At 52.6% G+C, this 23,030-nt stretch overlaps 3 protein-coding genes across 3 annotated transcripts in view; 2 read left to right on the forward strand and 1 right to left on the reverse strand.

Annotated features, from left to right (window-relative positions):
- Positions 1 to 3,963, forward strand: part of Angel1 (angel homolog 1) — a 28,899-nt gene extending 24,936 nt beyond the window's left edge. The window contains exons 9-10 of the mRNA XM_055593231.1: positions 1,161 to 1,324; positions 2,033 to 3,963. Coding sequence (XP_055449206.1) covers positions 1,161 to 1,324; positions 2,033 to 2,193 — 325 coding nt within the window. The 3' untranslated portion in view covers positions 2,194 to 3,963. The remainder of the gene's footprint in view (positions 1 to 1,160; positions 1,325 to 2,032) is intronic.
- A 2,946-nt stretch (positions 3,964 to 6,909) lies between these two features.
- On the reverse strand, positions 6,910 to 22,156 carry Vash1 (vasohibin 1). Its single transcript, XM_055593131.1, has 8 exons — positions 22,085 to 22,156; positions 20,992 to 21,317; positions 16,147 to 16,235; positions 15,072 to 15,128; positions 13,882 to 13,956; positions 12,871 to 13,252; positions 11,414 to 11,526; positions 6,910 to 10,495 (listed from the first exon to the last, which is right to left on the reverse strand). The coding sequence occupies exons 2-8, from the start codon at positions 21,313 to 21,315 to the stop codon at positions 10,423 to 10,425; spliced, it is 1,113 nt and encodes a 370-aa protein (XP_055449106.1). The 5' UTR covers positions 21,316 to 21,317; positions 22,085 to 22,156; the 3' UTR covers positions 6,910 to 10,422.
- On the forward strand, positions 21,644 to 22,795 carry LOC129666102 (translation initiation factor IF-2-like). The gene is made up of 3 exons (XM_055593127.1): positions 21,644 to 21,686; positions 21,774 to 22,386; positions 22,731 to 22,795. The coding sequence occupies exons 1-3, from the start codon at positions 21,644 to 21,646 to the stop codon at positions 22,750 to 22,752; spliced, it is 678 nt and encodes a 225-aa protein (XP_055449102.1). The 3' UTR covers positions 22,753 to 22,795.
- The last annotated feature ends 235 nt before the right edge of the window (positions 22,796 to 23,030 follow it).

Raw genomic sequence — 23,030 nt, forward strand, 5'->3', positions numbered from 1 at the left:
GCACTGGTTACGCTGAGGCTGATTGGGAACACTTCTCGCTAAGCTGTCTTCTCAGTAAGCTTATAGAGGGGCTGGCATGCATGCATGCTAAAGGCAAGGTGATATTCTTGCAGGTGAAAAGCCCGTGCAGTCTTCGCTTGAGGGAGAAAGCCTCCCTCAGACTTGCTGGCCCACATAAGCGTACATTGGTATTCTTTACCAGGTGAATGGAGAATGGGGATGAGGAGTATCAGGGGTCTCAGCATTCATTTGTCTGTTTCTAGGGTCATTTGAGCTGAGATCACAGTCCTCTTATTAGTATGGGAAGGATTTGATGCAATTGAGTAATGTATTAGTCTTCCTGTTGCTGTGATACAATACCCTGACACAAACAACATAAGGGAGAAAGGGTTTATACAGGTGGCAAAGTCATGGCTGGGCATGCACACCTGCTGTCAGGGAGCAGGAAGTGAATGCAAATGCTTTGCTTACTTGTTGTTGTTGTTGTTGAGTCTAAAACCTCTGTGGATGTGGGTGCCATCCACAGTTATGTTAGATTTCCTGTCTCAATCCTGATAATTGCTCACAGGTATAACCAGAGGTGATTCTAAGATCTGTCAAGTTGACAACATTAACCATTGCAACTCTACCCTCTTTGTCACTTGGACAACTAACTACATCACTTTTAAGCTATATCTTTCTTCCCTATGTCCCTATAGGTTCGTGACAATCTCATAATATAAAATGCATTCAGTCTTATATCAAAAGTCCCTATCGTCTTTAACAGTTCCAACACTATTTAAAAGTGTAAGTGATGAGCCCCCCCAAGACTCAGGAAATCTCTTAAGCGTAAGCCCCTGTGTAGTAAGAAAAGCCGGATGTGGAAGCACACATCTTCAATCCCAGCATTCGATCTCTGTGGGTTTGAAACCGGCCAGGTCTACATAGTGAGTTCTAGGCCAACTAGGGCTGCATAATGAAGACATGCCTTTAAAAAAACTAAAAGCAAAACAAAACTCAAACAGCAATTTAAAGGAGTTACATACCTCCAACATACAGTGACACAGTAAACACTCCCAAAAGAGTAGGTCCTCGCAGGGCAAAACACTAAACCTTGCAGCTCCGTATTTGGCATCTGTAATGTGTTTTGTTAGCTGATGTCTTGCCTTGTGTCCCTGTAGGACAATAGGCACCATCCAGCACTGCCTCCACCTGACCTCAGTATATACCCATTTCCTGCCCCAGCATGGCCGCCCAGAGGTCACGACGATGCCCTTAGGTCTTGGGATGACAGTGGATTACATTTTTTTCTCAGCTGAATCCTGTGACAATGAGAACAGAACTGGTAAGCCTAGTGAATCAAGGGTTTCGCTGGTGGTAGGTTGTGCCTTTGGTAGCTTGGCTTGGGCTGCAGGAACCTGAGCATCAGAGGAGCGGGCATGGTACCAGCTTTATGCGCATTCTTCACGAGGGCGAACTATCTTACTTGCTTTCTCCTTTTCTGGCTTTGTAAAGGTTGGGGCAGGGGAACAGTCGTTTCTCTTTCCATGGTGGAGTTAAAAGGAGAGCACTGGAAGTAATTAGACCAGTCTAGGCGCAGAAGTTGGGGAGGGACTAGCTAAGGTCAGAGCCTGTTTTTTTCTTTTTTCTTTCTTTTCTTGCCAATAGTTATAAGGAGCTGTTCACTAGCCCCATTCTAGTTTGCTTATTTTTAGAATGTTTGAATTAACTGCCTATGTTTAGAGTCATATTTAAGGAATCTATATTTCTGTATCTCTTGAAAAATCAAAAACCTTGTAATGTTGGGCCCCGAGCCTGTTTTGTTTGTCCCTGTCCCTGTCCCTGTCTTCATTCACTTACGTTATCACAGGAAAGCCTTCTGGTCAGAATGCCAGGTGGTGTATGCGTGCATGTGTGTGTGTGTGTTCATAAGCACGCGTGTGTCAGCATATGAAGGAATGCCATTTACTTTAAAGTGAAAGTTCTGGGGTCCATGTCTGTCATGCAGCATGGCTGTGGCTGCTGTACCTACTGGCTTCTGCTTTGTCCCTAGATCACAGGCTGGACCGAGATGGAACTCTGAAGCTCCTGGGCCGCCTCTCCCTCCTCTCTGAAGAGATTCTCTGGGCTGCCAATGGCTTACCCAACCCCTTCTACTCTTCAGACCATCTCTGCTTGCTTGCAAGCTTCGGCATGGAAGTCACTGCCCCATGAGGGCCCCCAGGGAGAGAGCTCACTGGATCGGATGACTGCAAATGCCCCGTGCTGTGGAAACTTATGTCCCTTCCTTTGTTCCCTCCTGCCCGTGGTCAGACTTTCTCCAGGCCTGCCCACGTTCTCTGCCCTGCCTCAGCCTCTTCCTAATCCTGTGCCACATGCTAGGTGGCCCTGGGAGAGGTGGAAAGCATTCCTCTTCCTTCCATGTACCCAGCGCCCCCTCCCCCATTGATTTTTAATGACCAGGGTTGCGGGAGTTATTGATCTCATTGGTTATTTGCTTTCAGGCCATTTCATGGTGGCACCCTCTGACCCAACCTTCCTCCTCCCTTCATGACCTCTGGGCTCTGGCACACACATGCAAGGTGTGTGTAAAGCATGAGTTCTCTTGGGATGGGACTGCCCAGCACAGCCAGGCCTGCCTCTGCCTAGACCATGTACCACCATGAGGTGTTGGGCGAGGGACAGGTTGAGAGCATGACATAGTAGCTGTGTGCTGCCAGGTGGCAGCAGATGTGGGGCCCTTTTCTCCCTTTCATTTGTCAGTCATCTGGGCATCCTGGCACACTTGTTATTTCTGGAGACAAATTGGCCCATAGCCTGGAGCAGCAGCTCAGGGATACACCATAGCCCAGCTCTCCTCAGGGCCAGATGATTTTGGTAGGACTTCCCTGAGGAATGCAGTTTGATATCTTGTGTTGGGGTTGAGTGGGCTGGCACAGTGTTGTGAGGTGTGAAGCATTTTAAGGATAAGGAGATGGAACGTTCAGGAGCTGTGGTCTCACTCGACTCTGCAGAACTGAGTTGGAGTCCCCATAGAAAGAGCAGGAGGCTCTATAGCAGCCTTAGCCAGCACGAGAGCCCCAGGAGCTTGACCTCTGACCTCTGCACACCTAAGAAAGTTTCTTCTCACTCTTCTTTCCCTACTCCCTGCCTTCCTTATTCCCTTCTGTTTTCTCTCTGAAGAAGCCTGCTGTTCAGCTCAGGCCAAAACATCTCAACAAAAGCCTGCATTTGGGCAAACTAGATCTAAGAATTCAGGATGGCAGTACTTGCAGATTTGCTCTGCCTTTCCTCCCCAAACACAGGGTCCCCTAACCTACTCAAGAGCCCTGTAGTCTAACCTGCATCACCTGCATGCCTTACTCCTCATTGGGGTGTAGCCTTGGGTGTCCTTAAGCCAGATCCTCCACATAGCTTTAACTCAGTATCTGCTGGCCCTTGTGTCTGCACTATTTCGCCCAGAGACTGGAGGTAGTTAACTGAGAGGTTGTGGCTAGGCACGGTGGGCCAGACGTTATATTCTTTCCTTTATTTGAAAGCCAAAGACCTGGCTGGAATGTTGCTGCTGCATTGCTGACTCTCAGTTTCCTATGCTCAGGTTCTGGGGGAACTTCTTTTCCTGTGTGTGTCTGTTTTTAAGTTTTGTTTTCTGGGTACTGGACATTTGCCTGTCTGAGCCCCAGGCCCATCTGTCCACTGCCCACTTTCCACCGTCTCTTTCTGGGCACCTCCTGAGATGGTTTCACTACTGTGCCCTGTTGGTTCTCAGGACAAGGGCCACTAATCGTTCCCTCTGTCAGGAAATGCAGATTCAACTGCTAAAGAAGGTGGAAAGCCAGAGCTTGATGGTTTATCTTTTCCTTGTTTCTTATTTGTTTCTGTTTTGAAATGAAGTGTGGGGGTTTAAATGGCTTATAAAACTGCACTCTGGAGCCAGCAGAACCAGGCAACGTTTTTCCAAATAAAGGCTGATCATGCCCCCTCCACTGTTGGTCTTTTTATTAGGAGTCTGAAAAGCATGGGGTTTGAGAGAGTTGGAGGATGTGGTAGACAGGAAAGGGTCTGAGGAGCTTTGATCCTGGGGGTGGGGCCTTAGGATCTAAATGGAGAACAGAAGCTTGCCATCTGTCTCTGTTATCTTCCCTGTGCTCTAAGGCTTTCGGGGGAAGAGGGTTTCGGTGAAGTCCCCTGCCATGCCCTTCTCTGTCCCCATATGAGAAGAGAAGGGCTCTAATTTAGCTGCTTTTTGCTCGTATTACATCTGCTGCCTTGCATCTCTCTGTAGACTGTAGACTTCTGCCGATGGGTTGGTGTGGAAAGTGGGATGTTCCTGGTCAAAGCAGTGGCAGCTGCCTCTTGCCAGTTATCTATTTCTGATCATCTCTTGCATTCGAGCCAGGGCTGAGCTGTGTGTGGGCCATCTGTCACTGGAAACACTTTCTTCTTTGCCGGGCCTAACTGCTGTTACTTCTGTCCTTTGCTGGTCTCCCTATGCCGTACACCAAGCCATGGCCAAGCCAAATGAGGTGTGGTTTTCTTCCTTACCTCAACAGACTGCCAGCCCCATATTCTCTCCAGAGACTACCTGCAGCTGCTGGTGTACTCTGGGTCAGAATCCACTGATGGAGGAGAAAGCAAATTTAGCCAGCAAGTAGGATTAAGGAGCCTTACCTTGGCCGGGCTGGTTGATGACTAGATAAATCACTTAATCCCTCCACCTTGGAGTTGGCATCCTTTGGTGAAAGGAAATTGAAGGAGTACTTTAAAGGGCTTTTTAGGTCTGTGTTGCTTGTGCCATGGCAAGAGAGGGATGCTAAGGATGCCAAACAATTCTGGTGGGAGATTGGATTGGATGGTTGTCCCCAGAAAGGCTGGATGACCAGCCCTGTGGGCTGGGAGGTATTTGAAAGCTCCAAGCTTTGAGTTACAGTCCTAGTGCATTCTTTCCTTGCATGGAGAATCCTCCAGTGCCTTGCCTCAGTCACTAAGCAAACACAGGCTTGGAATTTTGCTTAGCAGTTTGTGCTGTTCACATGGGTGCAAATGGGCGTGAATGCTTGAATGTGTGTGCATGCACATGGGAGACCAGAGATCAACTGTCGTCGTCATTCCTCAGAATCCACCCACTGTGCTTTTTGAGACGGTCAGTCACTGGCTTAGAACTCACTCACTAGACTGCCTTGCCAGTGAGCTCCAGGGATCCTCCTTTCTGCATCCCCAGTGCTGGGATTAAAGTATGTGCCACCATGTCCAGTTTTACGTTGGTTCTAAGGATCCAACTCAGGTCCTCATGCTTGCATAGCAAACACTTTTTACTGAGCGATTTCCCCGCTCCCACTTTCAGCGTGAAGGTAACAGCACTGCTAGGAGGCAGTAGGGGTGTGGTCTTGATAGCCTCCTACACCCCAGGAAGCGAGAGACCCAGCAACAAACCCAGACTCTTGAATCTTGCTTATTTTTTGCTGTCCTGTGCTCCTTAGACATAGCCTTTCTCGAGGAACAGGAGCCAGGCTTTCTTGCCGGTTGGGACCTGGGTGAGGTGCCCAGAAACAGCTTTGAGCTGGAGAGCAGGAAGGACTATGATCAACCAGCTTTGTTTGCTTTTTCTCTGGTTCCTCAGCTGATATGTAGTGACTCATGGGAGAATTGGGTTTTGGTGTGTTAAGTAATGCACGAGGCAGTTTCTCTTTTCTCAGGGCACGAAAGCCCACCTCCAGTTTCTACCAGGGTGGGCTGTGTGGGACCCAAGACTCCCAACAGCGTGGTGAACCCTTGCTTGTCCTTTTAATTGTTGAAGACAAGGGCCATCTAGGAAGCCTGGTGGTGGTGCAGATCATCCTGGGGCAGAAGAATGTGAATTCCATGTGTTTTACAAAGAAGCTGGTCTTTATACTGTCTCTAGTTCCAGTGACCTGCCAAGCAGGACCTCTGCTAGCTCTGGAGAAAATGACTTCTTATATTCTATTACACTTCAATTCTTGGAAATTTTGTTTCCCATTAGCAAATTCTCATTGGCTAGGAATTGGAAAGAGCTGTCATGTGAGCTAGCTCAAAGAGCTGGGCTGTCTCCTCCACCCACCAGGGCTCAACAGCTGGTTCTCCACCCTATCTTGGCAAACACTAAGTATTGCCAGGCAACTTGCATCTGGGTCACTCTTAGTTCTTGGTATGACAATTGCTTCCCATTGCCACTGCCCTCCACAGTAGCAGTGAAAATCCTAGGTCCTAGCAGATGGGGAAGAGGAGTCAATGCACTAGACTCTTTAGGGCTTTTGGGAAGAGTCAATTTAGCCATATGCCTAAATGACTTGGAGAACCTTGGCAACAGAGAATCTGAGCAGCCCAGAGGTCAGTAGCAATACATCTGCATTCTATGGAACTGGCTTAGCAGTGGCCATGATGAGCCTGGCTAGCTGATGGCCTAGGCTCACCCCAGGCCATCCCTATCCCTCAATTTAATAACAGTTGGCCTAGTATGGGCCTGTACCATTGGGGCTTCCCACCAAGTTCTCTGCTGTGGTTCACTGTAACCGGATTTACGTGTGTAAATAGCACATCTCCATGGAATGCCATGCATTCACCATATCCACAAATTTTGGTTACCTTTGTATAATTTGTTTTAATTTGGGGTGTATACTTTAGCTGGCAACAAAACTGCCCAGATACTAGCAGATTGTTCTCTTCTCTAGCTGCCATGCTGACCCCAAAAGTGTGGTCATTAGACCACTGCAAATGACAGAGGCCTTCTGTGCTTTTGTTCTAGCTAGGACAGGGTGGTGTTTGGCTGCGCTGTGACATGGCCCCCTTTCTTAGGAGTCGGAGTTTCACTCTTAAGCTCTGCTAGGGATCTTGGCTTCTTCCTGCAGCTAGTGGGGCTGATAAGGGTGGGAATGGGCCTGGGCTCCAGCTCCTAAAGTAAAGCAGACAAGATTTCATGTGACTTCTGCCAGCCCATACAACTGGAGCTGGGAAGACTTTATTCATTTTCAGGGGAGTTGAGAAAGGAGTGAGACAAAATGTTCAGTGAAAGGCGGGGGTAATACTGATACGAACACAGGAATAGTAATGAATTCTGGGACAAATACAACAGCCATACAAAGCATAGAGAATGGGCGGTCCATCATTACTGTCCCAGGGGTCCAGTGTACCCAGACTTAAATTAACAAGGAAGCTTGGGACCCCAAAGCACCGAGCTGGAGAGGGCCCTAGCAAAGAACTTGCAGCTAGCATGGTGGTAACCCCACCTGCCTGGAGACACTGGTGGGAAGCCGTGGTTCCTGGCTGGGTGAATCCTTAGCTCCCACCTACACTCCTTCAGAGAATATCCTTGCCCTGTACACCTCTAGCTTGTTGGTCCCCTGCACGTCGTTGCACACTTATCACCCCTGACAGCATGTGGGGCAGTGATGTGCTAAGCCGGAATTCACTCCAGGCAGGAAGGCCAGGTATACACACATAGGCCGGGGCACAGCACAGCTATCATTAGACCTAACACCCCAGAGCCAGGAACTCATCCCAGCTGGAAAGGGGTCAGGGCATGATAAGACAAGACTAGACATCAGCCATAGGCAATTTCCTGAATCTGCTCCTCAGTACCTGGTCTCTAGGCTTCATCATCAAGTCTGGGGCCAGAGGGCTGCTGCTCTGCCCACTTGGCTATGCCTACTAAGGAGTGGTGGCTGGCAGGAGGGATCAAGGGAACAAGGAAATGTGAGGCTGTGGAGGGAAAGGACTGGCAGGCAGCTGGATGGAGAGAAAAGTTCTCTGAAGCCAGCTTCCCAATGTTCTGACCCAACCCCAAAGCACAGGGAACCTCTACCCAAGGCCACCACCAAGAAGCCGCCTCTGACCCTCTTCAGCCAGCAGCCCCCAAAGGTAGGGCAGAGAAGCTGAAAGGCAGGCCTAAGTCAGGAGGTCTGGAGTTCAAATCTGCCAGACTTCTGTCCTTCGCAGGAAGTGAGATGAAGTGACGGCATGGATGGTGACTAAGGCCTCAAAGTCCCTGCCTCTGCCTCCCCAGAAACCATACAGCCAGGCCAGCCCCAGAGAGCACAGCCTGCGTAGACGGCCGCAGAGGGGAGGATGGCTTGCTACATATGAGAAAGAGTAAAAAATAAAAAGCACCACTGTGGCCTAGGACTGTCCACAGGCCAGACGTCCTTAGCTTGGGAAGAGGTGAATAGCAGGGGGTCACAGCTGCTCACCCCCACGCCCTGAACAAGTCAGGGTTCAAACAGCAACCTTCTTTCCTGAGCCTCAGGGGAAGTAACCAGCCTGAATGTCCCTCAGGCTGTGGGACCTGGAGCTGTTCTCCATATATACCTAACTCCAGCTCTCCTCACACCCCCTTCTCCCATAGTTTGAAGTTCCCAGTGACATACAGGGCTCATTTAGATCCAGAAAAGATCTTGTCCAGCCTTGCACCTCTTAAGGTGGGCATGGGAACAGTGGGACTAACCACCCCTGAACTCTGGGATGGATCAAATAGTGTCTGGCCAGGGGTGTAGCCTAGGGGCAGGGCTATGCATTGGAGGAACCAGCTGAGACAGGGACTAAACAGCTGGCCTCCCATGGTGCCTGTTCTGGGCTTTACTTCACCTGGCTCTGGGCCCAGGAGCTTCTGGTGTGATGAGCAAGCTAGCCTTGCTCATGTCATCAGCAAGGGCATCCCTCCTCCTGTTCCTTTACTTCCAGCCACCATCCATTTCCAGGCAGGCAAGAGCTTCACCATTCTACCCCACTCTCCCTACTCTGGTGACCCAACAACCACAAACATGATCTCTGCCTATAGGATGGGGCAAGGAAGTGGCCCTTTCTGCCTTTGGGAAACTTAAAACCGTCACATTTTTCCACCTACAGCACAATAGGACGCTCCTCACAACCAGCCCAAGCTCTCTCTACCCCAGACACTGCAGACTGGTACTCTCTCACCTATGGTGAGAATTTCTTGAACTGATTGAGTTAACAGAGTCCTGGCCTTAAAAAAATTAAAAAAACCCTTAGGGCCTGCACTGTGGAAACAGTAGAATGGCAGCAGCCCACTTTAATGGGATATGCTCTTTTGTAGGACACAGTCCCACCCAGCCCTCTTCTGTGTTACCTGCTGGCCCCATAGGCATTTGAGTCCCTAGTTCAGTCTCTCTTATCCAAGCCCTCAACCCGTTGCAGCCTTATTGGCAACTGCCCAGGCTGCCTCTGCCTCTCGGTCACCTCAGCCAGCTGTTCTCTTGTCACTTGAAGCCTCCAGCAACCTGACAAATGCCATCTGTGCTGCAGGGAACTCAGGTCCCATGTAGCCTCATCCAGAACTGCCTCCCACAGTCCTTCTCACTTACACTCCCAACTCCAGGGCTGTCTCTCCTCCCCCAGCCCCCACAGCCCCTCTCCACACCTCCCTTTCCTACCAGGGATATATGCCTGAGGGCCAGAAAACAGACAACCTCTGCTACCTCCCTGCCATCGCCCCAATGAACTGCTAAAATTGCTTAAATGGGCAGCTAAGACAGGAAAGGTGGGCCTGGGGTATAGGCGTCCTGGTCTGGTCTTGTTTCCCCAGCAAGGGCTGAGGTTATCAGAAGGGGAGAGAAGAGCCCCATCTCACACAACTAGAGGGGCCCACTCAACTACCCAGTGCCCAGCCAGTTTCCAGTTTCTCAAGGTTGTAGTGTCCCCAGTGCAACTCTGGGCCCTCTACAAAGCCCAGCCCTTCTAGAGTGAGCCCCTGGGCTGCAGCAATAGTCGGTGATACCAGCAGACATGCTAGGAGCCAGGAACTCTTCCCACTATGGACCCTTTCCTGGTTTTCCCATAGCTTAAGCCCAAACTGGCTATGGTGAGGATGTGTGTAGGGGGGCACAGTGCTGTCTAAAGAGTCATGCTGACCTGAGGGCTCTCCTAGCCACTGGCTTCCACGTTAGGCTGATGTGCCTTCTGCCAAGTTCCGGATTTGAGAAATAAGCAGTCCTTTCTCAGGAGAACCCCTACCCTGCTTCCCTTTCCCTGGGCCATAATTCTGCCAGGACAGGTCCAGCTGGAGAAACACCTCCATCCTTACCCCACCCCACCCTCACCCCACAGGCTGGCAAGGCTCCCAAAGAAGGGGTACCACAGAAACAGCAAGCCCTCCTCCCCAAGCCACACAGCGCTCAGAGATTGCAGGCCTTGACAGCTATCAGTATGCCCATTTGCCTTTCCCTCCAAATACCTTAAACTTTACTTTGTAGGGCTAAAATTCCAAATAAAATACTGCTTCTTGGCCCAAAGTTAGGGGCTTGGCTCCATGGGAGGGGAAGTCACTAGTGGCTGAACTGCAACACATCCTTCTTCCCTCCCACCCGCAGCCCACCCCATCACCAATCTCTGCTTGAACAAAGTAGATTCTTTTGTGCAGGTGGGTCTGAGCCTCCAGAAGCAGAGAAAAGCGTAGGAGTGTTGGCATCCGCCTCACACTCGGATCTGGTACCCATTGAGGTCTGGCATGGCTTTGGGCTCTGCAGGCTTCTTCTCCCCTGAAGGCCTGCAGGAAGAAAAGAGGAGGATGCAGAGGAGGAGTGAGTGGTTACTAGGGAGACAAGAGAAAGGAAGGGAAGAAGAGAGGGAAGAGAAAGGGGAGGGAGGGAGGGAAGAAAGGAGAAGAGCGGTCCCGCTGGCTTCTCTCCTCTAGGGGCCTTTATAGCTGCAGGGGGTGTGGGGAATGTTTCTGGAATCAGTGGCCAGCCTAAAGTTCCTAGATTGTCCCCTGCCATCATATAACCTCTTGCTCTTTGATGACTGACACAGTTTATGGGTAACAGCTTCAAGTACAACCTGGAATTGGATCCCTACAAAAGCCTCGGAGCTCAAAGGTAAGGGTGATGGGAATTGCAGGTCTGCTCAGCACTCCTCACTTCTAGGCAGAGAGATAGCTCTAGAGGCACAATTATTAATTAAAGCCAGCGCCAGAATGCTATGTGGGAGAGGGAGTCAGAGTAAGAGGCCTGGTATTTAAATACCAAATCTTGCCATTTGGATACAGAAAAAAAACAAAAAACAAACAAACAAACAAAAACCCAGACCCTAGAAGGCAAAAGTTGTGTTCAAAGCCTCCTGTCCTAGCTGCACAGTCTCCCATCATATCCAGACCCTTTCAGCAAACTTTAGGCAAGCTCAGGGCCTGTGGGAGCCTCACTCTGTTCATCCTCCCCCGCTCAGTCCATTCTGCTGCCTGCCTCAGATGACCTGGCCAGCCACAGGGTAACCAGAGTTACCCTGAGTTTCTTTAGGGAAATGGCACAGAACTCCTGTAAGCTATTTCAGCACACAAACACACAGACCCCTCATCCCCAGTGACACCTCAAAGAGCAAAGGATGAGGAAGAAAAAAGAGTGGAGAGAGAGACCAGGATGAGGAAAGAGCAAGGCTTCTGAATAGATTTTTGCTGGGCCTCCTTTCTCACCGTCTCTCACTGCGGCTGTTCCTGCGGTGGGGGCTGGACTGGGCCCTCTGTGGAGAGGAAACATCCTTCTTTCGGTCCTTTGTGGGAGAAGGAGGGCCTGTCCCCTTGCCAATCTGGATGGGGAGGAAGGGGGAAAAAAGCATGTCTGCCCTGCTGGGAGCCACAGTCTCCTGAAACCTAGGCTGTCTACATTCCAAGCCTCTCCTATCTCTGGGTCATCCTCGGCACTTAAGCCATGGAGTCAGCAGATCCTCAGTAGGGCTGTCTACTCCTTGAGGGTCATGAACACAGTGCAAGAGGTGTCACTGGGTTGTCATAGGGCTGGAAAACACCCTTGAAGAAAGATCACCGTATCCAGTCTAGGGAAGTGTGCCAGATGGGGATATGGCAAATGCTGAGCTCTGGGACAGGTCTTAGGACAGTGACAGTGGCAATCTCCGGCTAATCAGATATCAGATTGGGAGCTGTATCTCTGATTCAGAAAAAAACCCACCCCCCCCCCAACCCCATAAAAAACCAATCATCCTTTATGTAGTGTGGTCAGCCTACTTTGATTGTTCTTAGCTCCCAGAGCTCTGGGGAGCTGGAAAACCAGCAACATGGGGAGTTCAGCACTGAGCTGGCTGGGAGGCTACAGCACTCAAGAGAGGAATCTATAAGCTCCATCTCTGTGTCTTGCTGCTGCTTGGAAACACTACTGTGTTCCCAACAGTGAGAGCCGAGGTGCGGGGAAGGGAGTGGCCCAGGCACAGAAGAGCCCCTCTGTAATACAGGCCTATGGCAGGTCTGCCTTAGTGGAAGACAATGGTAACTGCATGAGGTTAGGTAAGGCAGATCACAGTGCAATAGGGCTGAGCAACAGAGAGGAGTTGACCACTGGGGGAGAGCCCTGGCAGGCCGGAGGAAAGGTATCTCCAGGCCGGGGAGATTGAGAGCCCCCTCCCCAGTTCTGTCTGCTAGAAGGCCGTGGGAGCAACGTTAGGGTCTTGGTCTACTGCTGTCCATGAGCTCTCTCCAACTCTCCAGCACCTGCTGAGTGGTGGAGAAGAAGGGGAGGAGCCACCACCTCCACTTTCTACTGATCTCCTGGTCCCTTACTGCAGGAGCTTAGAGACTCAGGATGGACAGGAGAGGTAGGGGCTGCTCACTACCCCATCCCCCCACATTCTCAGACAGTCCGGGTGTCTGCTTCCCCCACTCACAGCACCCAGGCCTGGAGCACCATGTCCCTGTCCTTTACACGTCCAACTTCACAGACCTATGACTGTGCAAACCCAGCTCGCTCCCTCCCTCCTCCCAAAGGGCCAACTTCAGCAACAGGGCTTTTTTGAGTAATGCTGATCCTGGGACCCGGCAACCCCTACTGATCAGGGCAACCGGCGGTGAAGGCAAGAAGGGGCTCCCATGGGGAAGCAGCAGCTGACAACGGCCCCCGGTGGTCCGCTGTGGGTGCTAACCTTGAGACGCATGTCTCGGGCATGGCGCTCCAGCTCCTTGCGGAAGTCCTCCCGCCCCAGCCTCTCCACGTCCAGCACCGAGTGCTTCCATTCGATCTGTTCCACACTGTGGGGGTCGTGGGACACACACTGGCCCAGCTTTACCTTCTTCAGCACATGCCAGCAGCGGCTGTAGGCCGCCTCATAATCCAGCACGAGCTCACTGAGGGTGCGGAAGGCCGGAGGCTTGTACATCAGGTCCTCCCTCCGGCTCATGCCCAGGGCCCCATAGCGGCCCCCAAAGTTCACCCCCAGCACAATGTGGCGGAAGTAGTTCCCTGAGAAATAGGTCTTGAAGCTGATGGGGAAGCGTTCCAGGGTGGGCATGCTGTTGGTGAGGTAACTGGTGAATCAAGGTGCTAAGGAAAGGGCCAGGTCAGGATGGTATTTGGCTGCCAAAGAGCCCCTAAAAGGCCATCTTCCAAAACCAGACAAACTGGCCACAAATTTCTGTCTCCCTCCCCAGCCCTGACTAGGGTCCTGCAGGAGGGCTGCTTCTCCTGAAGGCTTGTCAGTCTTCCTAGCTGTCCCTCTGCCCTTGCGGGGCTGGCTGAGAAACCCTGTGCATCTTTCTCTGCAGTTCTACTTCCAATACCCCATCTGCCATCTCTATACATCGTCAGCACCACCTGGATGTGCCGACACTGGGGCCTCTCTGCTGCTTCTCCTGCTGCTTAGGAAGGGCACAACAGCTAGGGCACAACACTATACACAGGGTTGGGGTTCTAAGAACAGGGTCACCTTGTCCATGGGACTAAAAACAAGCTGTCCAGTAGGCCTCGGAAGGCAGCAAGAGGAGGCACAGACACAAAGGACTCCCCAGGGGCCTCCCTTTTCAGAGACTCCCTCCCCTGGGGAGACTGCTCCATGCTGGGGGCTAAGAGATGTTAGCACAGAAGTCCTTCAGACCCACCCAGTCCACAGCAGCCAGCCAAGGCTGAGCCAGTCTCTCCCAACCCCAAGGAAGGATACATTCCCAGGATCACAGCTTCCAGGCATTTGATTGGCAGAGCCTCTTTGGTCATTTCCTTGGCTAGGTCCATCAACCTATGAGAAAGGGCGGCAAAGCTGTGTGGGCACCGTCTCCAGCCCTCTCAGGTCCTATTCGGCAATGAGCCAGAAAGACTGGGGCAGAGACTTGCCTCCAAGCTGCCATCCTCCAGGGCCTGGTGTTTCCTTCCCCTTCCCAAGTCTAGAGTCTGAGGGGGTGAGTTCAGGAAGTAGACCTACTCTCCCTGCCCTTCTCTCCCTTCACTTCCTCCTTCCTGGCCTGCTCCCTGCTCAAAGACCCGGGGGAGAGGGGCATGAACAGAGGCAGGTCCTAGGGAGTCCATGCCTTCTCCCATGGCATAGGGCTGGGGGAGGAGAAAGCTTGGGGAGCACAGTGGACAAAGAACTTGCTAACTGATGGAATACACTCTCTGCAGCCTGGATCTCAGACACACAGCTGTACCCTGGCTGGCCAGCCTGCCCCTGAACTTGGAATGTAGGCTATTTTCAAAACAGCCTATCCTCCAGGTAGTCTAGGGGCTCAGCCCGGCCACTGCTTTGTCTGGGCCACTTGCATCCTGGGAGGATGGAATGGGACATCTGCACAGAGCAGCAGGTGAAGGTCAAGAGCAAAGTCTGGGATCAGAGAAGGTGGGCTCCGCTCAAGGGTTTCGAGAGGGAGCAACTCGTTAAATAAGCAACTCAGGATATTTCCCCACAATTAAGTAAATAAGCAACTGAAACTGTCTAAAACAAGAGATTCAGTCTGAGTCTGCATGCTGAGTCATGATGGGCTAGGGAGTGAGCGAAGCAGTTTTCTTTCTTGCAGGTACCAAATAATGCAGACTGCTTGGGAGGCTTCAAGGAAAGAAAAAGGAAGATGTTCTTTCTGAATAGCCCCTACACTCCCACCCCTCCACCCCCTCCCCTCCCCCCAACAGCAGCTGGGATGGGATGGGGGATTACCCTACTAGCTCGGTTGTGCTTCCCTTTCCACAGCCTTGGGTGGCTATCTCATTGGGATTTCCTTCCTCAAGGGCCCAGGGTAGCACCCTTCCCCCATCCCATGGCTGGTTTTCCTTAGGAAAGTCCCTGCTTATCCGTTAAGCTGTCACTAGAAGGCAAACCACAGAGGTCCCAGGGAGATCAAAGCCAGTGGCAATTGCACTTACCCTGTCAGAGGTCTGCTCTTCTTAATTTCAAAGAACTGTGTCCCTGTGTGATTGTACCTGGGGACAGTGGTTAAGGGCTTCCTAGCTTGGTCTGGAAGGCTGTACTGTTCCCTGGGCTACAGAAGGATCCCACAGAGCACCCTACAGGATGTTTGGGCGCTCTCTGGGAAGAGGGGGACAGGGTTCTCCCTCTTTCTTACAGCTCCTCTCCCCGACTCTTTGGCAGCCTGCCTTGTTCTCCCTTGGTCTCCTGTCTCAGGACGGGGCATCGAGTGGGCAGCCAGCGCAGCAGGGCTGTGAAAGCAGTCTCAGCTGGGGACAGCTCCTGCCAGAGCTGGGTTTTCCAAACAGCTAAGAAGGCTGTAGGGGCCACCACTTCCCCCTGTGCCGGCTAGTTTTCTGTCAGCTTTATAAAGGCTAGAGTCATCTGGGAACAGGGAACTTCAACTGAGAAGATGCCCCCACCAGACTGGCCTGTGGTGCAGTTTCTTAATTAGGGAGTGACGTGGGGAGTGGCCCCAGCCCACTGTGTGTGGTACCACCCCTGGGCTGGTGGTCCTGGACGCTCTAAGAAAGCATGGGCCGCAAGGATCACGCAAATAAGGAGCACAGGACGCAGGACACATACACAGCTCTTGGGCAGAAGCTAGAGGGGTTTTGCAGCAGATATATAAGGCAACTGGCCTCCTGCCAGGGAAGAAAAATACCAAGAATTAGGAGAAAATTTCAAGATTTGGATGTTATATCTTGGAGCAAAAGATCCTTTTCCTTCCCTGTCCTCCCAAAGGGAGCATTGCAGTGGCCCCAAAGAGCTTTTTCTGTCCCTTGGCTGGGGCAGACTGGATCTCTCCTTCTCTCTCTCTCTCTCTCTCTCTCTCTCACACACACACCATGGGGAAGCTGGTGCTGGGTCCAGCACTCAGACACAACCTCAGCAGCTCCAGGGAACAGACATGCCAGTGAGTGGCAGCTCTGGTTTGGGAGGGAGCTGGCTCTGCTGATCCCTGTCCAGGTCCCACTTGGTCTTTGGGGCTGTGACTAAATGATGGCCACAGCTCTGGACCCAAAAGGATACTGCAGCTCCCTGATGTAGCGCTGCACGGCTTCCAGGCGCTCAGGGATGGGCGTCGTCGGCTGGAAAGTAGGCACACTTGGTATGGGAATCTAGGGACAGACAGACGGAGAAAAGTCTCTGTCATATGGAGAGGCACGCCCTGGAACTTCCAGCCCCCCAACTCCCAGCAGCAACACCCTGGAGGTGCTCCTACTCAGAGCCGCTTTCCCGGGCAATCCCTCCTTCCCAAGCCTCCTCCCAGGGCCCCAGCTCGGCCATCCTTGACACCTGACTGAACTTCTAATGTGGAGCTTATGCTGACCTTGGACTTTCATGCTGTTAAATAATTTTAGAAAACACAGGAGGATCCACTGACTAAATTTAAAATATGCATTAATTAATGCTTAATGGGAATGCCCACATTGGGGTTAGTTTGTTTGGGATTGGGGTTCACTCTGGTCTATAGCTTGGATGTAGACCCTGTCCTTGGCTTAGAAATGTTGAGGTGGGCTCTAGGCGAAGGAATTAGGGTACTGGAGATGTGCCCTTGGAAAGGAAGAAGGCAGTTTTCAGGGCTCTCATCAAAGAAGCACAACAGGCTCCCCCTTCCTTTGGCTTCTTGCTTCTAGTGTGATGTCTCTCCATGCTCCTGTCATGACGCCATCCATTGCCATTAGACCTTACCCCAGTCTGAACCAACAGGGGACCCTTCAGTCCCCAAGGATGTAAGCTAAATAAACCTCATTTCCTCCTAAGGGTCCCACCTCAGGTATTTCATTATAGCAGTGAAAAACAGGCTAGTACACTCTGGCTCAAGTACTAGGTTAAACCTGGTTTTCTTAGTGTCCCATTCCACCAGGTCGTAACCTAAGCTAGGGGTGTGTGTCATAGACAGGTGGATAGAACCTCAGCAAGGGATGTCACCTCCCTCACTGGCATGACAAGTGTGCCAGGGCTTCCAAAAGCACCAACCTGAACTGTCAAGGAGTGTGACAGTGGCGGTGGAATAAAGGAACAGACCACGGGGCAGGTCTTGCTTCAAAACACTCTTCCCACCCACTCCATACCTAAGCAGTATGTTCCTACCCTTTCCCAGTAGGTTGCCACTGGACCCTCCAAGGCCACCCAGAGGTTGCCCATGCATATCAAGCTGCCAAGGTACCGGTGAGAGTAAAGAGAAGGGGTATTAGGAGTCCCAGGTACTCAGGGTGGGGCTGTTACGGAGAAGGAAGGATTCATCCTTGGTAGACCGGGCCCGCAGAGGATTTTTTAAGCATGGTAGTTGCTGTGGCTGGGCTCTGTCAGGAAGAGAAGTGACGTACAATTCTCACCACACACTTGTCTCTGGGGTGCTTCTGCTAGCGGGAGACCAGTAGATGCTGCCTCGCTCCTTAGGGGCCCGGAGATGGAGGAAAGAAGGGCCCTGCTCAGAGAGACAGTCCAGCACATCTTTCTTCCCTCTTCTCTCCCCAGGGTCCTTTGTTTCCTGTCCAGGCAGTCTCTAGCAGCAGACAGCACAGCCTGGAGAACTTATTTCCTCTTTTCCATCACTTCCGTCTTCTCACTGGCACCATCACTTAACAGCCACCAGCAGGGGGAAAGCTCAGGATGGGGCTTCACTCTGGGCCAGATGCACACTAGAACTGTCCAAGGGGGCTGGCCGGCCATCCTGGTCAAGGGTATGGGGGTGGAGAGGCAGGACATACTCCCCTATAAGCAACGCTGAACATCCTCCCAAGTCACCGGACCCCAGGTGGTACTCTCAGTGTAGCAAGAATCACCCCCACCTGGTAGGGCCCAGAAACTAGAGCTGTGTAACTGAACCCCCTGCTCATGAGCCACTTTGGACAGGGAGGAAGCCATTGTAGAACCACTTGCCAAAGCTCAGGCAAGAGAGATTTGGGAACGGGCTTAGGCCAGGAACAGGAGTACCCACAAAACCATCATGCCATACAAAGGGCCTGGTAAGAAGGCTACTGCGGAAGAAGAGTGAAAAATGACCCAGGATCCTATGCGTGGCCTTAGATACCACCTAAGCAAGGACAAAGCTTGGCCCAAGAACCAGACAGTCCAGGGTGCTAGGACAATCTTATTAGAAGAGTCCCTCAGCCCCGCACACTGAGGAGGCTTAGAAAAGGTAAGTCAGGAAGACTTAGCGATGAACAGAGCAGAACTGGCCGTGCTGTGGAATCCAGCTCTGTGATTTCAAGAGAAGCTCCTGCCCAGCAGTGCCTCAGATATCTCATGCTGAATATACCTCATTCCTGAAAGGGCAGTAACAGAACCCACCTGGCGGGGCACCACTGAGCTTGTCACAAGCAGACCCCAGCAGACCCCTCAGAACACTGTCCAACACCTGGCTACAAGTACGTGCCAAAGACTGTTCCGCACACACTGCCCTGGGCTGTCTGGCTCTCTAGAGAGGCCTGGATTCCCATCTGCAGGTGCTCTGTGGTCAAAGCCACAGCTGGGCCTTCAGCAGCTGGGTTTAGGTGAATGGTTGCTGGGCTTCGAAAGGAGAGCAGCTGGAAAGAGCAAGGAGAGAGTCTCAGGAAGGAGCATAGCCTGCTGCAGGCTTCTAGACCCTTTTAGAAGCTGTTACGTTCGGCATCGCTCTTGCAGAGGCTGTGAGAGCTTGTGGCTTGCCGCGTGCCCACTCTGCACCACTGGGGACCTATTCGGTGCTGACCTAATGAGGCGTGAACATGCTTTCCCTCATCAGTTCATCTCAACATCCCCATGAAATGGGCCTTGTCGCTGACCCACCGACACCTGGAGATCCTGAGGGCAAGGACACTGCATGCCTTCCTCTTCTAGTTAGGGGATAGCAAGGATGAGAAGACACAGGGCACGCCCTCCACACTGCTCTGCCCTGCTGCTGTGGATACGGCAGACCTAGCCTGTAAAACTCAGGGAAGGCGGGTGGGGCATGGGAAACGGTAGCAAAATGGGGGAGGGGAAACCATCCCAGCCGCCACTCCACTGCCCCACAGACATGCCGTTTCCGCATCTCTCCTTTTCCTGTAAAGATGCCAAAAATTATGGATCACTATGTGAGAAACCTCCCAGTGTCAACGTTTGGTTCAGGCAGTCTGTGTATCCTAAAAAACACTTCCGGGGCCCATCACGGGACAGTACGACCTCTGCAGCAGGCCACTAGGGAGGGGACAGGTCAGGGTCAGGCCTTTCTGCAGTTCACACTATGACTCCCAATACTGCTTCTCTTCTCCATGGCTTCATCACGTCTCCTGCACCCTGAGTCAAAGTAACAGCTCAGCCTCACACCTCCTCACTCACTGACCTGAGATGCTTTCCCAAAGGAGGTTTCAAAACTTCCCAAGCCTCTCCTAAAATCCCTTCCATCTTCCTATATATACTCCCGTCTCCATACTTCCCTCCCTCACAAACAGCTTCATTCATTCAAACTCGTCCTTCCTGAACACGAGGCCTGATTATGACATTACCGACCAGTCACTCTCAAAGACACTGAGGGTTTGAGTCCTCTAAAGCAGCGACCCACTCTGCCACTCACGTTCCAATTCAGACAGAACCAACAGGGCCAGACACTCTGAGGGGCATCTAATCTCTTTCCTCACCATAGTCCTTGTTTGCAGTTTGATGATTAACACATAGTTTCTCATTTTTCCCTCCCCACCACCAATCCCATTTTACAGATAAGACAGCTGTGACTCAAGCAGGCTAGAGGAGATTGCCTGGAGATCGCACTAACTGGGCAGGCAGGTTATCCAAAACAACACCCCAATCCCACGATGTCATACTTTCTTGTTCAGATTTTTGATCCCCAAATTTGTGTTTTAGAATGTTCTGCACAGTGTTCATTTTAAGGATAAGATAGTGGAAACAATGTCCAGTTTCAGATTAGCTAAGTAAATGAGAGGAGGATGTAGCTATTTGAAATCAATTTAGCTCATTCCGCTGGGAAACATTAGGCAGTGCCTCAACCTTCAACCTCAGATTATCTTTTCCCAAAAACTTTTTTTTTTTTTTCAGATGGTTCTGCCAACAGCCCAGCAAAAGCAAACCAGGCCTGATTTCCATGTATAAGTAACTGTTCTCTCCTCTCCTCCTTCAGGACGGAGCCTTAGCTTCTGACTTCCTTGGACTGAAACACAAACATTAATAAACACATGTATGCATGTACGCACACACAATTTCCAGAAGAACACTGAACAGAACAGCACATCGCAAATGTCTTTTCATTTAGTAAACACGCATAAGTGTCCGTCCTGCGCCAGGCACACAGGAGACCCCAAGAAGACAAAGATGAATGAGACAGAGCCTCTCTTTCCTCAGCGGTACCAGGGAGGCACTGTTGTAGCAGAAAATGTCAGTTAACGCAGGACAACATTCCCCACAGGGTCATTGCTAATGCCACTGAAATCTGGTTCCCAACAGAGCTGAGCATATGGAACCCCAAGACCTTGTGGGGAATCCCAGCTCTCCTTTGGAATGTTGCTGGCCAAACTCAGTGGATAACATAGGAGAGATTTTCTTACCATACCAAGCCCTGCGCGTCCCCAGTCAGTCACCATCAATACCAATCTCGTAGTTTTCTGGCTCCTCAAGTGTCCTGAGCCAAAGAGATGCCTAGCCACACCACCAGTTCCCTAGTTCATATGTGGTTCTGCTCCGAAAGCCATGGGGGAGGAGAGAGGGGATTGTGCCTCCCTCATCAAATGACTCCAGAAGCACTGGAAAGAAAGTTCTGGACAGGTGCCACCTACCTAAATTTAAAAAATCTTTCCGTAACAACGGTCCCCTGCTGCATCCATCAGGTGCAAGATGTCCTTCGCTCCGAGGTCAACAAAACCCATCTTCATTGTGCCTGCCCCCTTCACATCTTACCTTGGGCAGGTCTGTGGCCCCACGGATCCGCAGGGCCACCTTCTCTCCGTCCGGGTGGATCTTGGCCACGTGCTTCCACATCCTTTCCCAGGTAGCCTCGTCCACGGGCAGTCCACCTCGGTTGATGAAGAAGGGGACGCCTCCATCTCGTAGGTCCTCTTCCCCTTCCTCCTCCGGTTCCTCGTCTCTCTGTGCTGAGGCCCCTTCGCTGGTCTCCAAACGTTTAATGCCAGGGTGGGCGGCGGCGGCAGCAGCGGTGGCGGCGGCTGCGTTCGGGGAGGCACCGCTGCTGCCACTGGGGACCACCTTCTTTCCCCCTGGCATCCCTAAATCCTCGACGGGGGTGGGAGGGTGTATCAGGAGGCGGGAAAAATAAGTGCCTCACATGAGGCCTCCCCCACACCCGCTACAGAGATAACACATGGTCAAACAGTGCCTGGCGCCTTTAAGAAACCAGGGCGTGGCTCCAGTACAATAAAATACTATTTGGTTAAAAAAAAAAAAAGATTCAGCGCATCAACCTGGAGTGATGGCCAGGTTGGGTTGCCCAGGGTCGGCCTTATCGGGCTTGTTTTGTCTGGGAAACGGGATGAAGAGAACACACCCCAACTTGCCAGCCTGTACAAAGCACCCCCATTTGGCAGCGAGAACAATGACCGACAGGGATCTAGGGTGGCCGAGAGGGGAAAAGTGGGGTTCGGGGTGAGGAGACTGAGGCCAGACAAGCTCGGACCTGCAGCCACGCTGAAAAGGAGGGCCAAGGCACCGGTGCCCACTCCAAGTTTTGGAGAGAACAAATTCCTCTACGAAATCCTTGCACACTCACACTGGTGCGACCGGAGGGAGCCCGCGTGAGCTCTGGATCCCGGGGGGCGACTTCTCGGTCGAGACCCTTCCCGGAGCCAAGTCTCACAGCGGGCGGGGCGGGGAGGGGGCGCGCGTCACCACGCACATTCTACGCCCGCCTCCCGCACAAAGTGGGGCTTTGTCTGGTTTCCTAGCCCCTCGGCCCCGGGGGGCAGCAGCGGAGCAGGCGGGGGGGGGGGGGGGGGGGGGCCGGGCGGGGGGGCGCCGGGGCCTTGCGATTCCCCACCTGGTACGGCTCAGCGGGGGCACAGGGGGCATCTGGCAGGGAGCGGTCCCCGCCGAGGCAAAGCGGGACGCGGGGCCCCAAGCTCAGCCATCGTTGGGGGGGGGGGGGGCAGCTCGGGCGACGTTCGGAACCAGGCTGAGGTCACTGGGCGCCAGGCCACGGCCGGAGGCTCATCGCTCGCCACCCAGCTGCAGCCAGAGCCGGAGAAGGATGCTGCGCTGGGGCTCCCGCGGCCAGGCGGAGCGGAGCCGGGCGCGCGGGGCGCGAGGGCAGGTCCGCAGGCTCCACCCGCGGGGACGCGTGTAAGCGAATGACAAAGCCCGGGCGGGAGGCGGTGCGCGGATTCTCCGGGAGCAGCAGCCTGCGATGGTGCAGCCCACCGGCCGATCGCCGCGTCCCGGCTCCGCGAAGCAGGAGCCACCTCTGCCGCCGGCTGGGTCCGAAGCCCTCCCGCCGCCCACCCGGCTCGACTCCGGCCCGCGCCGCGCATGCGCTCCGTCCCCCCCTTAAAGGGCCAGCGCGTTCCCACCGGGTCCTCCTTCCGCTGCCGCCACCCCGGTCCTCCCTCCACCACTCCCTCCCCCCCAACTACAAGTTCTTGCAGGGATGCCCTGAACGTTCTCTTCCTGCTCACCCTCTCTCCTAGGGCGCTGAGAAGTTGGTTCTGAGCGGAGGAAGTTTACAAATCGCGACACAGAGCGCAAACTCCTGGGGGATTCCTAGCGTGGAAGGAACTGGGAATTTCCTGAAGGACACTTCGTGGAGGGGCGGCCCTCAGCTATAGAAGGAAGAATGCTGATCTGGAAGACCCGGGTTCTAGATGGTGTTCATGCCTGTCTTCCTCTGGGACATACAGTAAATCCCTCCCCTTGGCAGGCCTCAGTTTCCCTATCTGTCATCCAGTGTGAACTGGATGAACTCAGCCCTTCTGGCAGTGTTCCTTAAG

Source organism: Psammomys obesus, unplaced genomic scaffold, assembly GCF_907164565.1.
Source record: "Psammomys obesus unplaced genomic scaffold, mPsaObe1.curated_primary_1811, whole genome shotgun sequence".
Classification (NCBI taxonomy): domain Eukaryota; kingdom Metazoa; phylum Chordata; class Mammalia; order Rodentia; family Muridae; genus Psammomys; species Psammomys obesus.

Excerpts from the sequence above, each read along its gene's own strand:
- LOC129666102 (XM_055593127.1), top strand. The coding sequence starts at position 21,644 with ATGACCGACAGGGATCTAGGGTGGCCGAGAGGGGAAAAGTGGG. Across the intron at positions 21,687-21,773 it reads GCCGAGAGGGGAAAAGTGGG|TTTTGGAGAGAACAAATTCC; the intron begins GTTCGGGGTGAG and ends GCCCACTCCAAG. Across the intron at positions 22,387-22,730 it reads CTCCACCCGCGGGGACGCGT|GGCGCTGAGAAGTTGGTTCT; the intron begins GTAAGCGAATGA and ends CCTCTCTCCTAG.
- Vash1 (XM_055593131.1), bottom strand. The coding sequence starts at position 21,315 with ATGCCAGGGGGAAAGAAGGTGGTCCCCAGTGGCAGCAGCGGTGCCTCC. Across the intron at positions 16,236-20,991 it reads GGGCCACAGACCTGCCCAAG|ATTCCCATACCAAGTGTGCC; the intron begins GTAAGATGTGAA and ends GTCTGTCCCTAG. Across the intron at positions 13,253-13,881 it reads GAAGCTGTGATCCTGGGAAT|TTACCTCACCAACAGCATGC; the intron begins GTATCCTTCCTT and ends TTGATTCACCAG.